The sequence below is a fragment of the Barbus barbus genome, assembly GCF_936440315.1.
Source record: "Barbus barbus genome assembly, chromosome: 31".
Taxonomy (NCBI): domain Eukaryota; kingdom Metazoa; phylum Chordata; class Actinopteri; order Cypriniformes; family Cyprinidae; genus Barbus; species Barbus barbus.
This window is the reverse complement of record NC_136759.1, coordinates 18,402,435-18,421,193: the sequence shown is the minus strand read 5'-3', so window position 1 is coordinate 18,421,193 and position 18,759 is coordinate 18,402,435. Positions and strand designations below refer to the sequence as shown.

General features: G+C 36.4%; 2 protein-coding genes and 1 pseudogene across 3 annotated transcripts in view; 1 reads left to right on the top strand and 2 right to left on the bottom strand.

The window, feature by feature from the left end:
- Positions 1 to 489: 489 nt before the first annotated feature.
- Positions 490 to 4,034, bottom strand: glod4 (glyoxalase domain containing 4). Its single transcript, XM_079387814.1, has 9 exons — positions 3,897 to 4,034; positions 3,645 to 3,694; positions 3,422 to 3,542; positions 2,941 to 3,085; positions 2,667 to 2,803; positions 1,678 to 1,764; positions 1,489 to 1,602; positions 1,325 to 1,411; positions 490 to 1,231 (listed from the first exon to the last, which is right to left on the bottom strand). The coding sequence occupies exons 1-9, from the start codon at positions 3,984 to 3,986 to the stop codon at positions 1,166 to 1,168; spliced, it is 897 nt and encodes a 298-aa protein (XP_079243940.1). The 5' UTR covers positions 3,987 to 4,034; the 3' UTR covers positions 490 to 1,165.
- Positions 4,035 to 4,959: 925 nt separating this feature from the next.
- LOC306851730 (rRNA methyltransferase 3A, mitochondrial-like) lies at positions 4,960 to 7,388 on the top strand (annotated as a pseudogene). The gene is made up of 3 exons: positions 4,960 to 5,346; positions 6,191 to 6,626; positions 6,889 to 7,388. The product of its transcript is annotated as an rRNA methyltransferase 3A, mitochondrial-like (transcript).
- Positions 7,389 to 9,379: 1,991 nt separating this feature from the next.
- The window catches only part of LOC306851520 (nucleoredoxin-like), a 69,695-nt gene continuing 60,315 nt past the window's right edge, over positions 9,380 to 18,759 (bottom strand). The window contains exons 6-8 of the mRNA XM_079387813.1: positions 18,220 to 18,399; positions 17,961 to 18,085; positions 9,380 to 10,406 (exon numbers count right to left, since the gene is read on the bottom strand). Coding sequence (XP_079243939.1) covers positions 10,224 to 10,406; positions 17,961 to 18,085; positions 18,220 to 18,399 — 488 coding nt within the window. The 3' untranslated portion in view covers positions 9,380 to 10,223. The remainder of the gene's footprint in view (positions 10,407 to 17,960; positions 18,086 to 18,219; positions 18,400 to 18,759) is intronic.

Sequence of the window (18,759 nt, the reverse complement as noted above, 5' to 3'; positions counted from 1 at the left end):
AAAGGTCCTATGAGCTGAGCGCTGGAAAAAGAGATATTTTTGTTACTTGTTTTTTAAACTAAAGGGGCACAAAGATTTAACAAGTCTTCCCATCTTTATAACAATTCGCAGTCTTATTTTAACTATTATAAATTACAGTATGTAAATGGACAGTTTTCTGATTTGGACAGTCAGCTGACAGTCATCTTCATCTCAGTGTCACCTGACCACAGGTCACCTTGCAGCAGTGGTTCTCAGCCTTTCTGGACACATTTTGGTTAAGCTGTTTTCTCTGGTATTTCTGCAGTGAAATGATAATGCAGCATGATTTCGAAAAAAAATTATTATCAGAATTTGGGAGTGTTGACATAAAATTAATCAAACATGATTTATTAGGGAGTCTATTCAATTCGGCATGTTTTTCAGTAAAAATAATAAAATAATAAAAGTTTTTAAAAATAAGTCATTCTGTGGCCCTACACTCTGTAAGCATTTAGTAAACAATTTATTCATTTAAATCAAATGTATTTATTACTTATTTAAAACAAATTTTGTCATTTATTTAAATTGAATTTGAATTCATTTAGTTAATCCTTTTTTTGCTTTTCTCTAAACTTTTCCACAGATCCCCTAGCACACCCTTGCGGCCCCAGATCCCAATTTAAAAACTCCTGGTCGGCTAGTAGACAGTGCATGAGAGTTTCTGTCGTGTATATACATCTATAATAACTCATGCTATAATGTAGAAGCATTACAACACTGATCTCTGCTGGTCGGCAGAATGAAAGCTTTCAGTCTTTCTTTTCCTGCACTTTGGTGCACTATATACCATGATGCTAGTAATAATTGCAATTAAATATGAATGGCACCAAAGGCAGGAAATGTTTATTTTAACAGCCACTGAATATTTATAACTTCCCGATTATCTTCTTTATTTATCAAACCTATTTACACTTTCAAGAGAGACAACATAATCATGAAGATTCACTTTTTATAATTGCACAAATATATATATATATATGTCTAAGAGATGAGTTTTTGGGGTTCTTGATTATTAATGTTAATGTTATTTTCATGAAATAAAACTGATCATCATTTCCAAACCACTGAAATGTTTAATAACAAAAATCTGGTTGACTGAGCATCTTGGATCTTTTCAAGCTGTTTCAAAAAAGCCAGACAGTGTTTATGCTGAAGCCTTCTGCTTGTTGTGTTTGGCAAACCACTCGTCACTCTTATCTGCAACCATGGCCTGTGAAAGCAAGCAAACAGAAAACACATGAATGCGGTTTGAAAGTGGATGACAGGATTGACTTAACACTATATAATGTGGTGAGATGATTACCTCATCCAGTAATTCATTCCCCTTTGGGTCCACAGCAGAAAGCTGCCTGAATGCCTCATCGCCCACAAAGCAGATCTCATGGCCATCCTACATTAAGTAGAATCCGACTCAGCCAAGAAAATACTCAGGATCAATCTCAGTAACATTAGACAATTAAGACTCACAGGATCTGCAAGAATGACGACTTCCACTGTGGCTTTTCCAGGTGTGTCCAGACTCACAAGAGGGGTTAGGATTTTCTGCTTTTCTTTTTTCATTAGCGCTTCAATGTCTGGTAACTGCAAAACAAAGACTTTTCTTTAAAATTACACCACGTAGAATGGATATTGTTGGCTGATGCTGGAATAGCTGACCTGATCCCGAGGGCAAGCAAATGCAATCCTTCCAAAAGCAGTTCCATGATCCACAGCACCTCCGATGTCCTGCAACTCCAGCTTACACTACAAAAGCACATCACTTATTAAAACAACACATAAACTACCGCTCAAACGTTTGGGGTTGGTAAGGTCTTTTCATGTTTTTAAAACAAGGCTCTTATGCTCACCAAGGCTGCATTTATTTGATGAAAATACAGTAAAAACAATAATATTGTGAAATATTATCAAAAAGTAAAACTGTTTTCTATTTTAATGTTACAATTTTATTTATTCCTGTGATACAAAGCTGAATTTTCAGCATCATTACTCTAGCCTTCAGTGTCACATGATCCTTCAGAACACATTCTAATACGGAAACATTTCTTATTATTATCAATGTTGAAAACTCTTAATATTTTGTGTAAACATTCCAAGCATTCTTTGACATATTCTTGCTGAATAAAATATTTCTTCCAAAAATGTATATATTAGCGCTGTCAAATGATTAATCGCGATTAATCACATCCAAAATAAAAGTTTTTGTTTACATAATATATATGTGTGTGTACTGTATATATTTATTATGTATATGTAAATACACACATATACAGGATATATTTTGAAAATATTTACATGTATATATTTATAGTCATGTAATTTATATTATATATAAAAATATTTAATATATATACATAACATATTTCTCTTAAATATACATAATAAATATACACAGTACACACATATATATTACGTAAAAAAAATTTTTTTTATTTTGGACGTGATTAATCATTTGACAGCACTATAATATATTTTAATGTATATATACATTTGTATAAATTAATTTTCTTCCATAAAGGGCCTGATATACGTTTTATAAAAAAAGAGGATAACCAAACCCAAGGCATGAATTCATTAGGTCTGAGTGGCATGCCCTCATAAATTAATTATTGCCAAAAATATAATAAATGTATTATTTTCAGCCAAACCTGATTATCTGAGAATCCCATTAAGGCAATCTTTTTGTCCTCATTTTTCTCAATAACCTTCATTCCCAGCAGAGCAGACCAATAATGAATAGAACGCTGCAGATCAGACACTGCCAGGGAGACTTTCTGGACAGGATCTATTACCAGGACCAGAAACAATCAGTTAGGAGTCAGTGATGAACTTTACTACAGTTACCACATATATTTACTTCCATATTTCATAAAGGACGTTCTCACATCCCTATTATAACATGCAATTAGTGCAAATACCCACCACAGTTCGGCAGTTCCTTGTCTATAAGGTAGAAGCGGTATCCTCCTGGAGCTTCAGTCATGTAGAGAGACTCTTCGACTTGTGTTAGAGGCCAGTTTAACCTCTTAGCATTACTCACAGCCTGACTGGACTGCAGAGTGAGACCCTAATATTGAAGAGCGTTATTTAGATAGGATCCCATTTAACAGAAAGCATGCAGTGGGGGCCAAAAGTCTAAAACTGCTTGTGAAAATGCTTCTATTGTAATTTATTACAAAAATATAAATAAGAAGTATGATGCTCATGTTATCCAGTGAGCATGATCACATGATTAGTGTCACAAATTTCAATCGTGGCTGAGAAATTTAGTAGAATCTGACATTTTATATCATATTTGATCCAAAATCATCATTACTGTATATATATTTTATGGTTTCACATGTTTAGACCCTACTTTATGTGTGCTTTCAAGTTATACATGTTTTATATAAATGTCATTTACCAGAAAGTCATTGCCAAGGCGATATTCACCCACTCCATAATTATAGGTCAACTCTGTAACAAAGTGATCCTCTTCTGGTCCAAAGCCTACCATGGTTTTACTCCATTTTCCATCATATGGACTAAAAACAAACAAGTTATATGCATAAGCTAATATTTAGAATTTGATACAGGTTATACAGGTAACTAAGCTTTAGTCAAATAAAAATAAAAGCATAACTAACCCATTGCAGGTTGCTTTGCAGCCCTCCTCAAATTCTTCATGACGCAGAATCTGTAGATTAGAATTATTGATTATTGATTATAAATTTAGGTTCTGAGTCCGAGCATAGACAGAAAATACGAGAACGTGCTAACCTGTGTTTGGTAATAGCATGATTAGGCTTATCAACAATATTAGGAGGCAAAGTTCGTACTTTATTATTCACATAATAGAACTAGAATTTAACAATGAGATCAGTAGACAGCTCTTCTACCTTCATTCCTAAGACATCCCTGTAAAAAGTGGCTGTTTTGGTCCTGTCTCCTACTTTAAAAACAAAATGCAGTGCTCTTCTTAGTGCCATCACTTGCGCTGAGCACACACTCTGTGTCTCAATACACACACCTTGCCATCGACTGCTCTGCTATCGACAGCCCACAGAATAAACCAAAATAATTCGTTTCATTTCTACACGCATTCGCAATGCCATTATATACGAGCACATATTACGTCAATATTTTTTAATATACTGTAATGCAAAGTAACATGTTACAACATGCTGAATTGAATCTTAATAACACATGGTGAATTCTTACATGGTACAGTCCATTCTCGTGCTGGGGAACTGAGTCAACATAGCGAATCGGTTCCAATCAACAGTTCATTCCAAAGAATTGATTCAAATATAGCTTTTTAAAGTATCGAACTGTTCTTTTTTATTATTATTAACAGTATGTTACATACAGATAATTACATACAGAGACAAAACAAACCAAAGGATGAGAAAAGAGTCAGAGAAAAAACAAGTACACGCAACTAGCCAGATAAAAACAACAACAAAGTAATACATTTACATCTTAAGAAGACACAAAGGATGAATAAAGAAATAGTTTCATTGCTTTGGGATGAACAGCATTTTGGATAGTTTCCATATGCTTGTCTAAATCAACTCTGAATAAAGAAAAAAAGCTAAATTAATTATGTAATATTTTCTAGTATTCAAATAATCTAAATAAATAAATAAATATTTAAAACAAAAACAGAAGTAACTTTCAAAATAAAATAGGACAAATATTTAAAATTCTGACTAAAGTGTTCCTGTATAAGTGTATTGCCAAAACACGAAGTCTTCTTCAGCAGAATAACAAAAACTGCAATTCCCTTCAGTATTAACTGTTCCCATCACTATATCCCCGGTTTACTCGGTTCACAGGGCTCATTACGAATCAGACATGTGATCAAGTTTATAATAGTAAGCAGCATATTTTAGATCAATGTCGTTTGAGACACCGGTGAAGTGATTCAATCAACTCTTGAAAAAGATCCGACTCAGAAGAATGATTCACGAATCGGACATCCGTAGTTCATTCCCTGTGACGCCGGCGATTGGGCGGTCAACAAACATGGCAGCGCTCCTGTATAAAGTGCGTCGTGGATTTGTTATTTTCGGGGAATATAGTTTATTACTCAGAGTATATAATAACCACCGGATCTCGGTGAATTCGAGGCGATATGTCCGAGCCCTCCGGCGGAGACCCGTGGCGGTCCTGTATCCCGATGGCGAACGAGAGAAATTAATTAAATCAAAAGAAGCAGCTGATAAAATGAACCTGAAGCTGTTCACACAGAAGGACAAAAACAGAGAGAACGTGGACATGTCTGTGAATGCGCAGAAGAGTCTCCTCAGATGAGGGACAAGCTCCTGCTGGAGACAACAGACTCGCGTGAGTTCAAAGCTTATGGGGGAAATTATACCAATTTATCGGCATTCTTGAAAAATACATCAACTGAGTTTTAAATGGCATGATTAGTTTACATTTAATTTCTTTTGGTTATTTATTCATTTCCTTGTATTTAATAGAGGAGCACCTGTCAAACACTATATTGCCAAAAGTATTGGGACACCCCCTTCTTTAGAACAGATATAATGTATGTATTTTGTGTGTGTGTATATATATATATATATATATATATATATATTATTATTATTATTATTATTATTATTATTATTATTTTTTTTTTTTGTATTTTTTTCTTTCATATGCAGACTAATGGTGCAGTTGAACAATTTTGCAGTAAATAGGTTAAAAAAAAAAGTACCACATATCCCTCAAAACACAGCATAAATGTATTGTTGAGGAGTAAATAATAATAATAATAATAATAATAATAAAAAGATATATCATTTGTATTATTAATTTTTTTTTTTTTTTTTTTTTTTATGTAGTCGCTCTGTAAATGTGTGGGGGCCAGAAAAAAAAAAGAAGTTTTTGTTGTGTTTCGGCTCTGCTCAAATAAATGTACACAGACATCCAGGACACATCTTATAATACCTTTTTTTCCACAACTGGTGATTCCATGGAGGGTTTGTTGTTTTGAATGATCTATGTCCGTCCCGACAGGTCTAAAATATTACTCATTTTTATTGGTTTATCAAAGTGTATTAGAGTAAAGTAAAGGCATGGTTTGGAAGATGGATTGTTTTACACTCTCTCATTAACAGTGTTATTTTTATCAAAGGAAAAGTTGCACCGTGTAGTTTTAAGAGATCCGTCATTCTGCCCTCAGGAAGGTGGCCAGTGTTGCCCTGTCCAGAGCGTTTCGGGATAAGGAAGGCAAGGTGCTGCTGGAGGGGAGGCGTCTGATCTGTGACGCTCTGTCTGCTGGAGCGTCTCCTCAGATGCTCTTCTTCAGTGCGGTGGAGCGACTGCAGGAGCTTCCTCTAGAGAAACTACAGCAGGCCAAGCTCATCGAGGTCAGATATGAAGACATGACGACCTGGTCACTCCTCTGGGAGTTATAGGTGCGTTGCTGACTCTTTATAAACCTAGTTCATCTAAATGTTTGTAACACATCTTAAATCGCATTATTTCCCTCAAATCGCAGCTATATTCTCAAAACCTGGATACCTGGTGTTTCCTTCTTTTATGTGACGCTGGGAACCTAGGGACTATTTTACTCTGTGCGGCAGCTGCTGGCTGTGAGCGTGTTCTCCTAACCAAAGGTGTGTAATACATTTATATAGAAACATGTCTTTGTTGAAAAGGAACACATTTAAAAATGATAAACTCATGAAACACTGCAGCCTATTTTCACATTCTGGGTCAGTATGTAAACTTTTTAAACAGTCATAACTTAATATTTTTCTGCAAAAAGACATTGTATTTATTGAAGAACTTCTCATTAGGAACAAATTTATTTTAATAGTACTGACACATTTTCAACTTAGTTTACTATACTAAAACCATGTTTTTTGTTTTTTTCAGGTTGTGTGGACGCCTGGGAGCCCAAGGTTGTACGCGCAGCAATGGGAGCACATTTACGCCTTCCAGTCTTTCCTAATTTAGACTGGGATGAAATTTCCAAGCACTTACCAAAGGACGCGGTTGTCAATGTAGCAGATAACAGTATAAAAGTTCCAGGACACAGAAAAAGGACCTTTGGATGACTTCAGTGAAAGTGACTCTGATGGAGAGTCTGATGATGAACTTTCACTGCCGCATCTGCAGCCTCAGGTGTACTATGAGAGTTGGGCTCAGAGGAGCACGGCACTGGTGATTGGTGGAGAGACGCATGGACTGAGTCTGGAGGCTCGGCGATTGGCTGTGAAACAGAGGGCAAAAGGCTATTTGTGCCCATGGCTCCAGGAGTGGAGAGCCTGAACTCTGCAATGGCTGCTAGTATACTGCTGTTTGAAGGCAGACGGCAGCTTCTGCAGTTGTTGGACAAAACACAGCGAAGACCACGATCTAAAATCGTAAAATGAGTGTTTTTCTTGTAATGTATTAAAGATGTTTCACCAGTACTGTCCATTTTCACTATTTAGCATTGTGGCTTTTGACTGCTTTTAACAGTTTGTCATTTATCCAGTAGAGGGCGATTGTGTGTTTTGATGTACTCACACTCAGACCATACAAGATGTAGATGAATCTTGCTGTGTCCCAATGTGCCTACTTATACTACGCCCTTAAAGTATGTACTCTTTTGGTGAAGAAAAAGTACACACTTTTGAGTGTGTAGTAGAAGAGTAGGCAAGCTTTGGGACATACTATCACGTCACACAACTGCGTCTTTACCGGACTTCATTTAATTTAACTTCCTACCGTACTGGAGAGACTCTGCTCATATCTTCTGCATAATGATGCATTTAAAAAGTTAACGATCAAATGGATGTTTATAAAAGTTCAAATTGCTGTTGCAGATGAAATATAACACGGATAACAATAAATGTTTTTTTACCCGGTTAAATCCTTCGCCAAATCCGAATCCTTCGCCAAAGCACAATGGATTGTGGGCAATTTTAGCCATTAGAGTGTGCACAGTTGATGATTTGTCAACTCAGGCTTTGATCCTGAGTTTGTGGAGCGCGTGCACATGACTGTGTGACATCAGTAGCGAACAGCCAATCATGTGCCTCACAACATAATTATATAAATCAATTACAAATCATATAAAATAATTCTAAGTGATTATCATTGAAGCCAGACAATTTTATTTTATTATATATTTTTTTACTATATAGTAACCTTTAATTTGGAGAAAGAGATACTGGGGGAGTGCCTTTTTCTCAGAAGTGTCACTTTGCTCACTTCTGATTGGTCCAGTTTCAGTTTGAGATCTCTAACTCACAACATAACCTGCCCTGGAGTAGGTTAGCTGTGGAGTGTAAGTTACTATGGCAATAAATGCAGCTAAAAGACAAGCCACTTTCACGGTACCTAAAACTAAAACTTGTACCATGTAGCCAGTAAATCCGGCTTCATGGTACAGGCCCCTGTTCTGTTTAAGAGACAAACTCAGCTACATCTTGGATGGCCTGAGGATGAGTACATTTCAGCCAATATTCATTTGCGGGAACTATTCTTTATATGTCGAACAATATGCAACAATCATTCCAACCAGTATCAGTCTATTGCTACACTGTGGCATAATCTCATTGCATTACATGTTTAATTAGGCAAGTGGCATATGGCTTTTCTGGCAAGAATTCCAGATTTCTGTGAAAATATTAGATGTTAAAATTCTGGTTGATGCTGATGATTATGGCCATTATTAAAATTGCTTAATATTTTGTCTAAATTAATTAAAAACAAAGCACTGAAAACTAAAATGAGTGAAAAACACTACAAATCATTATAATGTACGGTATGAAAAATAGATAGATATACTAGAAAAATAGTATATATGTATAATGTACTGTAAGTGGAAATGGAAGGATATTTAAGTATTTCTGGTTGGATATCGCATGATCTGGCAAATTTAAAAGGTTGACAGTGTATTATGAGATTATTATCAGAAAATCTGCATAATGCACACACAGTATAAAAGTAAAGTAAAGTCGTGATGTATTGTCAAGTATGGTGACCCATACTCGAAATTGGTGCTCTGCGTTTAACCCATCCAAGTGCACACACACAGCAGTGAGTAGTGAACAAATCCACACACACACACACACACACACCGTGAACACACACCCGGAGCAGTGGGCAGCCATTTATGCTGCGGCGCCCGGGGAGCAGTTGGGGGTTCGGTGCCTTGCTCAAGGGCACCTCAGTCGTGGTATTGAGGGTGGAGAGAGCGCTGGACATTCACTCCCCCCACCTACAATTTCTGTCGGCCGGAGACTCGAACCCGCAACCTTTCGATTACGAGTCCGACTCTCTAACCATTAGGCCACGACTTCCCATGCATACTTTAAAAACTGAGTAGTAGGGCAAAATGAACTGCAAAAATAGTCCCAAGTATGAACAGAACAGAGACATTTTAAACAGTGAATTTTAATGGCTATGACATTTCAAACACAACCTAGAACAGACAGACTGTGCTTTAACTGGCTACATTTCATAAGGAAGCTTGCAATTAGATGCTGTTTATTGTGCCTTCAAAAAACAAAAACAAAAATTGCTTTAATACAGGGGACCTTCACAGAAAATCCACTTAAATGTCATGTTTGAGATGGGAACAGATCAGTCATTCAACAACATCAAATTTCAACAAGAAGGTGGGCGAAGACTATTTAAACTATCAACTATAGACAACTGCATTAAAAATAAACAGCGGCATCTACACAAAGAACAGATAGTGCCTTCAATACAAGGATATCAACATCAGCTTGTTCATGTATGCATATTTATCAGCACCCATAAGTAGAGAATCACAGCCGTACTGAACATATGGCCACGTAACATGTGCAGTGTCTGTGGAAAAATAATAATAATACATCTACCAAGCTATATTTATTCTAAGCTCTTGATTCTTGAAACAATATCCAAGGATAGAAGGAAATACTTGATAAAATCTCAAAAGCAAATCAGAACAAAGTCGTGTTTACTTGCAGCTGCAGGAGTCAATCTAATCTCTAAATGTAACGGCAAAAGACAATCAACGTTAAAATCTGCATTTTACCATCAGCGCTGTAGTAAATGCAAGGCACCACAGGAGGAGGCGGCCGCTTCGAGATGGAGGGGCGCGTATTAAAAGAAGTAAAATGTCAATACAAAGTACGTTTCTGTTCGAACAGTCTGACAAGAAGAGAGAGCACGCCTGGAGGTCAAGGGCCAAATGGAGGTTCGGGTAACAGGGTGCAGGGAGTTCAAGGACTTCAAATGGGCTCCGGTTTGAGCTTCTCGGCCAGAAAGTCATTAACAAACTGTTCTACCACGGCAGGTGTGATTTCCTCCACATCTTTAACGTATTTGGCACGGGCCGACATGTCCAAGATGGTGAGGAGAGGCGCGGCCTCAGGCAGGTTGGTGTAGTCCCTAAGGGAATCGCTCATATCATCCTGTCAAGAGATGAAAACATCAGCTGAAGTGATTATTATTGTCTGTGAAGAGCAAAATGACTACAAAAAAAGTGACGAAATGAACTGGAAATAACCACCATGTAGACACAGGGAAACAAAAAACTGCATTGAGCGCAGTATAAAGCTCTCGCTCTCTCAAAATCAGCATGATGCCACCGATGGGGTAGTCTCTTTCTACCCTATCCGGAGCAGAGTTGAGCGCTCCTCTCACTCTCCACAGAGAGGAGGTCTCTGCCACAGCAGGGGAGGACCAGGAGGGGGCACAAAAACATTGCATCACCCACCTTGTTGCTTTTGAGGCATTACAACCCCAGGAAACTTCAGAGAGATGTATCACACTGTGAGAGTGTGGAATAAAAATTCCCATTATTCCAGACGGGGGGGCCCTAAATATGTGTTTGTGGGGTAACAAAGGCAGGCAGAGTGATTTTATTTTCCGAATGTCTTCTGCAGTCTTTAAGATGTGGTTTGATCTTAATACCTCAGAAACCCTACGGCTTCATAAATGCTACATATAAAAATATACAAAAAAACTAATTTAACATATCCTACATGAATTAAAGAATAAACTGGATGTTTATGGTGTGGCCAAGAATGCTTTTGTTCATATATGTTTTCAGGGGCAAGTATCCTTCAAGAGCGGTTTCTTTTGTTTGTGGACATACTGCATCATGATTTATTGACAATTTGTTCATTTAGCAGACACTTTTATCCAAAGCGATTACAAATAAGGAAAAACAACCACATTAAAAACAACATTATAACATAACCATATAAAGTCTACTGTATCATACTTGACACATGAATTTCTAAAAACGTCCACCTTCAGGTAGTGATTCACTTGTCCTTTTCGGTGTTAACTCATTTATTTTTTTATAAAGTATAAAGTAAGAATATAAACTAGTGCTGTCAAACGATTAATCGCATCCAAAATAAAAGTTTTTGTTTACATAATATATGTATGTGTCTATCTATCTATCTATCTATCTATACACACACCAGAAAAATAGGTTATGTTTATATAATGTATTAAATATTTTTTATTTACAATATAAATTATATGAATATATAGACATGTAAATATTTTCAAAATATATACTGTATGTGTCTATTTATGTATACATAATATACACAGAACACACATATTATGCAAACAAAACCTTATTTTGGATGCGATTAATCATTTGACAACGCTAATATAAACATTGTATATTGTTAATATTTCAAGATGAACACTTTCTTGACTGAAACACCTCGAGTTTCCTTGATTATGCACTTTTTTATGTTTATATTGAAATGTGAGCATGAAATATGACAAATGGAACGTTTATTTATTCATTTCTCAATCATCATCGGTTTGCATTGCATTATATGTTTTGCTCCCCTATAAATCTGATACTTATATGCATTTTATGCAAGTAGTTTGCTATATTATTAAAAATCATATTGATTTACAATACAAACTACCTTTTAGCCATATAAATATCAGCAGCTGCACAAAATTGCACATTTTTTGCTCCGTTTGAACATCTGAATAAAATGAAGGTGATTTTTTCCCTTCGAGTTTGAGCATGTTCTCACTATATATGTGACCCTGGAGCACAAAACCAGTCTTAAGTTGCTGGGGTATATTTGTAGCAATAGCTAAAAATACATTGTATGGGTCAAAATTATCCATTTTTCTTTTATGACAAAAATCATTAGGATATTAAGTAAAGATCATGTTCCATGAAGATATTTAGTAAATTTCCTACCATAAATATATAAAAACTTAATTTTTGATTAGTAATATGTATTGTTAAGGACTTAATTTGGACAACTTTAAAAGGCAATTTTCTCAATATTCAGATTTTTTTGCACCCTCAGATTCCAGATTTTCAAATAGTCGTATCTCGGCCAAATATTGTCAGATCCTAACAAACTTACGATTGGTTTGTCGTACAGGGTCACATATTATACTATATAAAAAAACCATAAAAAGCCATAAAAACCTGACCTATCAAATATTATACAAAACATATTTCCGATTATATCTTGCTTGAAAAATGGTTTCAACAAATTATATATCATGCCTAAAAACACTTTAAACTATTGGATTATTATGAATCTATTATTTATTGTTCTATTAATCTATTATCTATTCTATAATCTATTATTTATATTTATTTCATGTCATGTCAAGTTTTACAGAGCGGAAGTGCCTGCTTTCTCCACCAAAAATAACTAATATCTTTATAGAAGCAACGGGCCATCTCTTACTTCTCTGATTCAAACCAATTATCCTTCTCTCTGTAAAGTCATCCAACTGAGTGTGTCTTGGAAAGAACTGCACAATAATTTCACATGGAAGACATTATGACACAAGAAATGGTTGCATTTTTGACCACAAGAGGACAGTACAACAGTTTCAAAGAGATTTGGGTTCGTTTATTTCATCTCTTGACTGGCTCGCAGTGAAACTATGAGCTATTCCACAGCAGTCCATGGATTAAACCACACAATCAGATCTTGGGCCCGTAAAAGAGTCATCGTGCCGTTTTTGCTACCTAAAAAGGACATGTAGGGCAACAGAAAGCTTGTGACCTCGACTTCAAACAAACCTTCTAGGAGATGGAACGGCAGTATTGTTACAATGAAGAAAAACTAAGCATTTTACAAGCGACTTTTTGAAATTTGAAGTCTAACATCATTGTTACTAACCTAAAAATACTCAGAAATCCTCAACACTCAAGCAATATGAAGGGTGGGGAATCAACCTTAGTTGACTACAGATTTCCTGTTTTAAGGAGCAGGAAAAGTAGATCACATGGGGTCACTGGTATTTTTACCCATAATCACTTCCTTTTCCACGTTCCAGATGCATTCCATTGTCTGATGTGAACCCACAACACACTGCATCGGATTAACTCGGAATGATAAATGAGAAAATCACTGCATCAGGCGAGACAATGGCTGTCAAAATATGACATAAATTACAACGCGAAAAACCTGTTTCTGGGATTTGCGATAAATGCTCTCTTCTAAAGATTACGGACAGATAAAGATCAGCGAAAGCCGTCCATCAGCAGAAGCAAATATAGCGAGAAATGGAGTCTGTCAATGTAACCCTTGCAGGCTTTTAGAAATGAAAAGATTACATCTCTCAGGCTGTCTGCCTGTCTATGGTAAGCCATGCATCTTCTTTTGTGGAGCAGCTAACCTTGTGTAAACTGTTCTTCAACCCCGGCGGCCCTTTAGCGCACACACATAGTCCCTCGCCGCCTCCAGCGCTGAGCTCTCCATGTGGAGACAAAGGGTCAGCCTGTGGCTGCCTCCAGCTGCTAGCATGATAACTGTTTACCAAATTGCACCGGCCCTACAACGTGAAGTTTATTCTGCCTATTGTGGGCCTGTAGCATTCCATAAGCATTAGCCATCTGCTCATGCAAGCAGAGATATGGCGGTCTGATTGGCCAGCTCACTACGAACGGCCCGTGCTGATTGGTTATCTGAGAGCTCTGATCTGAACCCAACAGTGTTCTAGCTGTGCGCTGCACCAGACATTAGGTTCAAATAATTGCTCATTGGAAATAAATAAAAGCCATCAGTGAAAGAATGTGTCTCGTTGCCAAGCTCTGTTCGAGTATTACGTCACTGATTAAAGGATTATTCTCAGTTAAATACAAATTATGGTCCATCAACAGCATCTGAGGTATGTTGGTTTATAAAAAAAAAGAAAACATTGGTGGAAAATCCTTTAAAGAAATGTTCTGGTTTAAACCAAGTTAGGTTAAACCCAAACATAAATCAGAAAATAAAATATAAAATTAAAAAATATTGTGGGTTTCATTATGCATTTTTTTAAAACATATACACTACTGTTTAAATCTATGTTGTTGTATTTTATTTTTTTTATACTGTTTTTGAAAAAGTCTCAGGTTATCAAGGCTGAATTTATTTGACCACAATTACAGTAAAAATTTTACATTTGTGAAGTATTATTACAATTTAACATAACCGTTTTCTATTTTAATATATTCTGAGATGTAATTTATTCCTGTGATGCAAAGCTGAATTTTCAACATCATTATTTCAGTCTTCATTGTCACATGACCATTCAGAAATCATTCTAATATGCTGATTTGCTGCTCAAGAAATGTTTATTATTAGCAATGTTGGAAACAGTTGTGCTGTTTGCTTAATAGTTTTGTGGAATCTACAAAGGATTGTTTGATGAATTGAAAGTTCAAAAGAACAACTTTTATTCAAAGAGTAATAAATTATTTTACAGTCATTTTTGATAAATTTTATGCATCCTTACTGAATAAAAGTTAATTACTTAAAAAAAAAATTTTCCAATCCCAAACTTTTTAACAGTAGTGACCATACACAAACATATAATTGTGTGTTAATTATCTTACTATTTATTGATTTTCAACATAACCCACGTTCAACATACTTGATTTAGTTTGCTTGTGAAGGAATCCCACATGCTTTTCTTCTAAATAGCTGCTCAATGCAACAAGAAGTGTTCAGAGTTCAGGATAACAGGGTGTTTTCAACCTCTGAAGACACACTTACTTTCTTATAGACTCTGAGATCCTATACAGCTGGTCTGGGCCTCAGCAGGCTACAGTCTTAAACTGCATCTCATTTTACTACACTATCTGCTCTAATTTGACAGTACTGGCCTGTACACATGAAGTTAATCTTAGATACTTATTTGCAGCTGATTTCTGGATTATGTTAAAAGTGAAATAATATGTTATGAAATGAGACCTGTTGAAAATGTGTTCCATATAATGGTTAAAGGAATTTCCTCAATAGAGATTAAATTAAATCAACAGCATTAGGTGACTTGCTGTCAGTTACCACAGGAAATAATTTTTGGCCCCCAGTTTGAAAAAACAAACAAACAGCATTTATAGTAATGAACCTAAAAGTCTATGGGCAAAGGCATTGTGCCAGGATAAACTTTTCAATACTGTTTCAAAAGTATCACCACAAGACTTAAACTTTAAAGTGTTAACATGAGACTAGTGTGATATAATAATTACAAAGTATCATTGTCTATGCAGTCATAACTTGTATAATAATAAGTATTATCAATTAAAATACAATAAAAACAAGAAAAAAATGAAAACAACAAAAAAAGACAAGACAAAAAAAAAAACACAGCAAAACAAAGCAAAGCAAAGCAAACAAAAACTACATAAAACACAACAACAAAAAACAGCAAATCAAACAAAAAATAAACAAACAAGACAAAACAAACCTAACACAAGTGAAAGCAAAACATAACAAAACTAAACCAAACAACAATACAGCAAAACAAAAATAGAACTAAGAACTACATTGGGCAAGACACTGAAGGTTTAAAATGTCAGACGTTGGTAAATGTGTAGCGTAGAGCTCGGTTAAACATGCACAGCTTAAGAACATGTGCAGCGAATGCCTGAAACTCAAACCATGGCATAGCCAAATGCCATCCTGAGGATCTGCCATTTCAGGGTGTGCCACACACACAGAAAGACTGAACAGTGGCAAGTTAAAGTGAGAAGGGGAAAGGAAAGAAAGGGACTGCTAATCGTCTATTAATTACAGCTGCCCCCGCTCTCTACGTGACTTCCATAAAGGTCACAAAGAGAAAATAGAAGATAAGAGTTATGAAAATGTTGGCTTTCCTCCCTCTTGGCATGCAGGCTTGAAAGACGAAGAAGCGATCATAGAGATGGAGAAAAAAAAAAAAAAAAAAAATCGAGGGAGGGGGAGAAAGAAAGAGAAGGGCACACACAGCTGTTTTGGCACCCTCTGGGTTTGAGGCTTGTGCTACATGTGCTTGCCATTCAACTGCAGCTCCTTTTATTTACTGCATGTACATGTTGATGATTGCAGGCCTCCCTCCCGAAGGATTGTTTTACACAAATATACAGAAACAGATGGCACATCACACTTGTGTGTAAAAGCAAGCAAACATTCTGATCGTTGTGGCAGAGAAGAAAAAAACATTGTCAAAATCTCACTCAATAAAGCCTGGAAGAAATAGTTCACCCAAAGAATGGAAAATCTGTCATCATTTACTCACTTTCATTTTGTTGCAAACCTGTATGACCTTTTTATTTTCCAAAAGGTTGAATTTTGAATAATGTACTGTTCACTATTGAATTTATGCATTAGAATAAGGGCGCACTGAAGCTTTTCAGTGATAAAGGAAATTATGCAAAAGTACCATAAAAAAAACAAAAAAAAAAAATCATCAAAAAAGTAGTCTACACAACTTGTGCACTACATTCCAAGTCTTCTAAAGTGAAATTTATTTGACAGGCCTAATTGGTCGCATGATACTGAAGAAAAAGTTGTTGTGCGATAATGCGATAATGCATTATGCGTAATTCCATGTGCAATACGATAATGTAAAATAATATTTAATTTTATTTCAATTCTGAAAATAATGTGACCAACATACATAATTATCATCCTCACGCTAAATTGTTGGAAGCAGCTGCGAGTACCTTGGGTTGACAATGTCTTAACCTATAATAAAAACACAAAGCTAAGCAAAGGAAAACAAAAAACCCCCCAAAAAAACCCATACACACAAATGTCAAGTAACAGTCACATACGCAGGCTAGTCTTTGATAACATAAAACTATGACTTTTCATAACATTTTAAAGGAGGGGTATGCATTTTTACAAAAACGCTTTAGAAAACTGAGTCAGGCCAGTACCAAAACAAACTTGTAGCCAATCAGCAGTAAGGGGCGTGTCTACTCATGATGTGGAGGAGAGAGCGCTCATCAGTGCACATGACGGACATTAGCTGAGCCGAGCGACAGAAAGATAGAGTTGGTGAATTAAAAAAAAATTTAAAACGTCTGCGGAACGAAAGGCGGCTTACATCGTATCTACACCGGACGCGACATTTGTTCTGTCTACACTGGACACGACAAAGCGACCATTGAAAATCATTTGAAATTTGTGTCGATTGTCATAAATAGAATGTGGCAGCTATTTACTGTCGGGGATTTGTCGTGTCGCGGCACGGCACCCAGTGTAGAAAGCATCACTGATTATAATGAGTTCTATGCTGCTCGCATCTGGTGTAGACATGGTGTTACGATAAGGCAAGCAGTAGGACCCGTGTAAATATCAGATCAGCTTTCCAGTGCTGGAGAGAACTCAAGGAGCGGGAAGGCTTGCGATTGGGCGCCGAGGTTGCTTTGTTTCTTCTCGATAGGCTAGTAACACTGGTTTTGCTTTGTTTCACAGAACTAATCGTTGCTATACGTATGTGTAGGGGCGGAGCTATCAAAATAGGGGCGAGACCCTTTTGGGGTAGGGGTGTGTTTGTTTTGGTGATTTCAAATGTCAACATTGGCTTCCAGAAATCACTTACCCCACCTTTAAAGAAACGTTTAAAGAAACGGACTCAAAGAAAGATCTGAACCACTGTTTACAGTGAAGTACATGAGGTAAGTGAATAAATGACAAACTTTCATTTTTTGGTGAACTTCACCTAATTATTCGATTACACACATAAATGGACAAACATACCTCTCCAGCGACAAAAAAGAGCAGTGGCATCTCCTCCTCCTTTGCCTTGTATTTGGCCATGATCTTCTCTGCGATTGGCTGGATGAGCTCCTTGGCCGGCTCCAGTTCTCCCTCTTCCTCAGCATCTAAATGAAAGGTTAAAAACCGCAAGATAAGAGAGGAAGATGATGAATGAGCACAGTAGTTATAAAAGGGAAGTGAAGAGTCAATAGGCTTCGAGTGCTCTTCTGCAATGATCTCAAACACAGCTTCATCTCACCTACGAACAGAACCAGGCAGGGCCCTTCATGCAGCTGCACGGCGTTGGATTCGCTGAGCTCCAGCACGGGTCGCGGGTGCCATGGGAAGAGCCGACAGTCGGGGTCATTGAGAATCTCCACCCGCCCCTGTCGTGTGATCATGTGACCCTCCGTGTCCAGTAAAATCAGTGTGGGGATACCTGGAAAAGGTTAAACAACAAAAAACTGTAAAACAATATTCTTTATACTTATTTAATGTAAAGAAATGATTCAATAGTGCCACAAGTAAAAAAACACTTTAAAATGGAATACATCACACATTTATTAAATATCAAATTGGTTATAATTGACTGCAATTTAGTGTAATTATAGGATTCAAGCCTACAATGTTAAATCTAATCAATCAAATGTATTAATTATCCATTGCCATTCAAAATATCTAAAGAAATTGATTATATAATTCTGCAAAGATGCACTAAATTGACCAATGTTGCAACAGATTTCTATTTCAAATAAATACAGTAAATCAGCATATTATAATGGTTTCTGAAGATTCATGT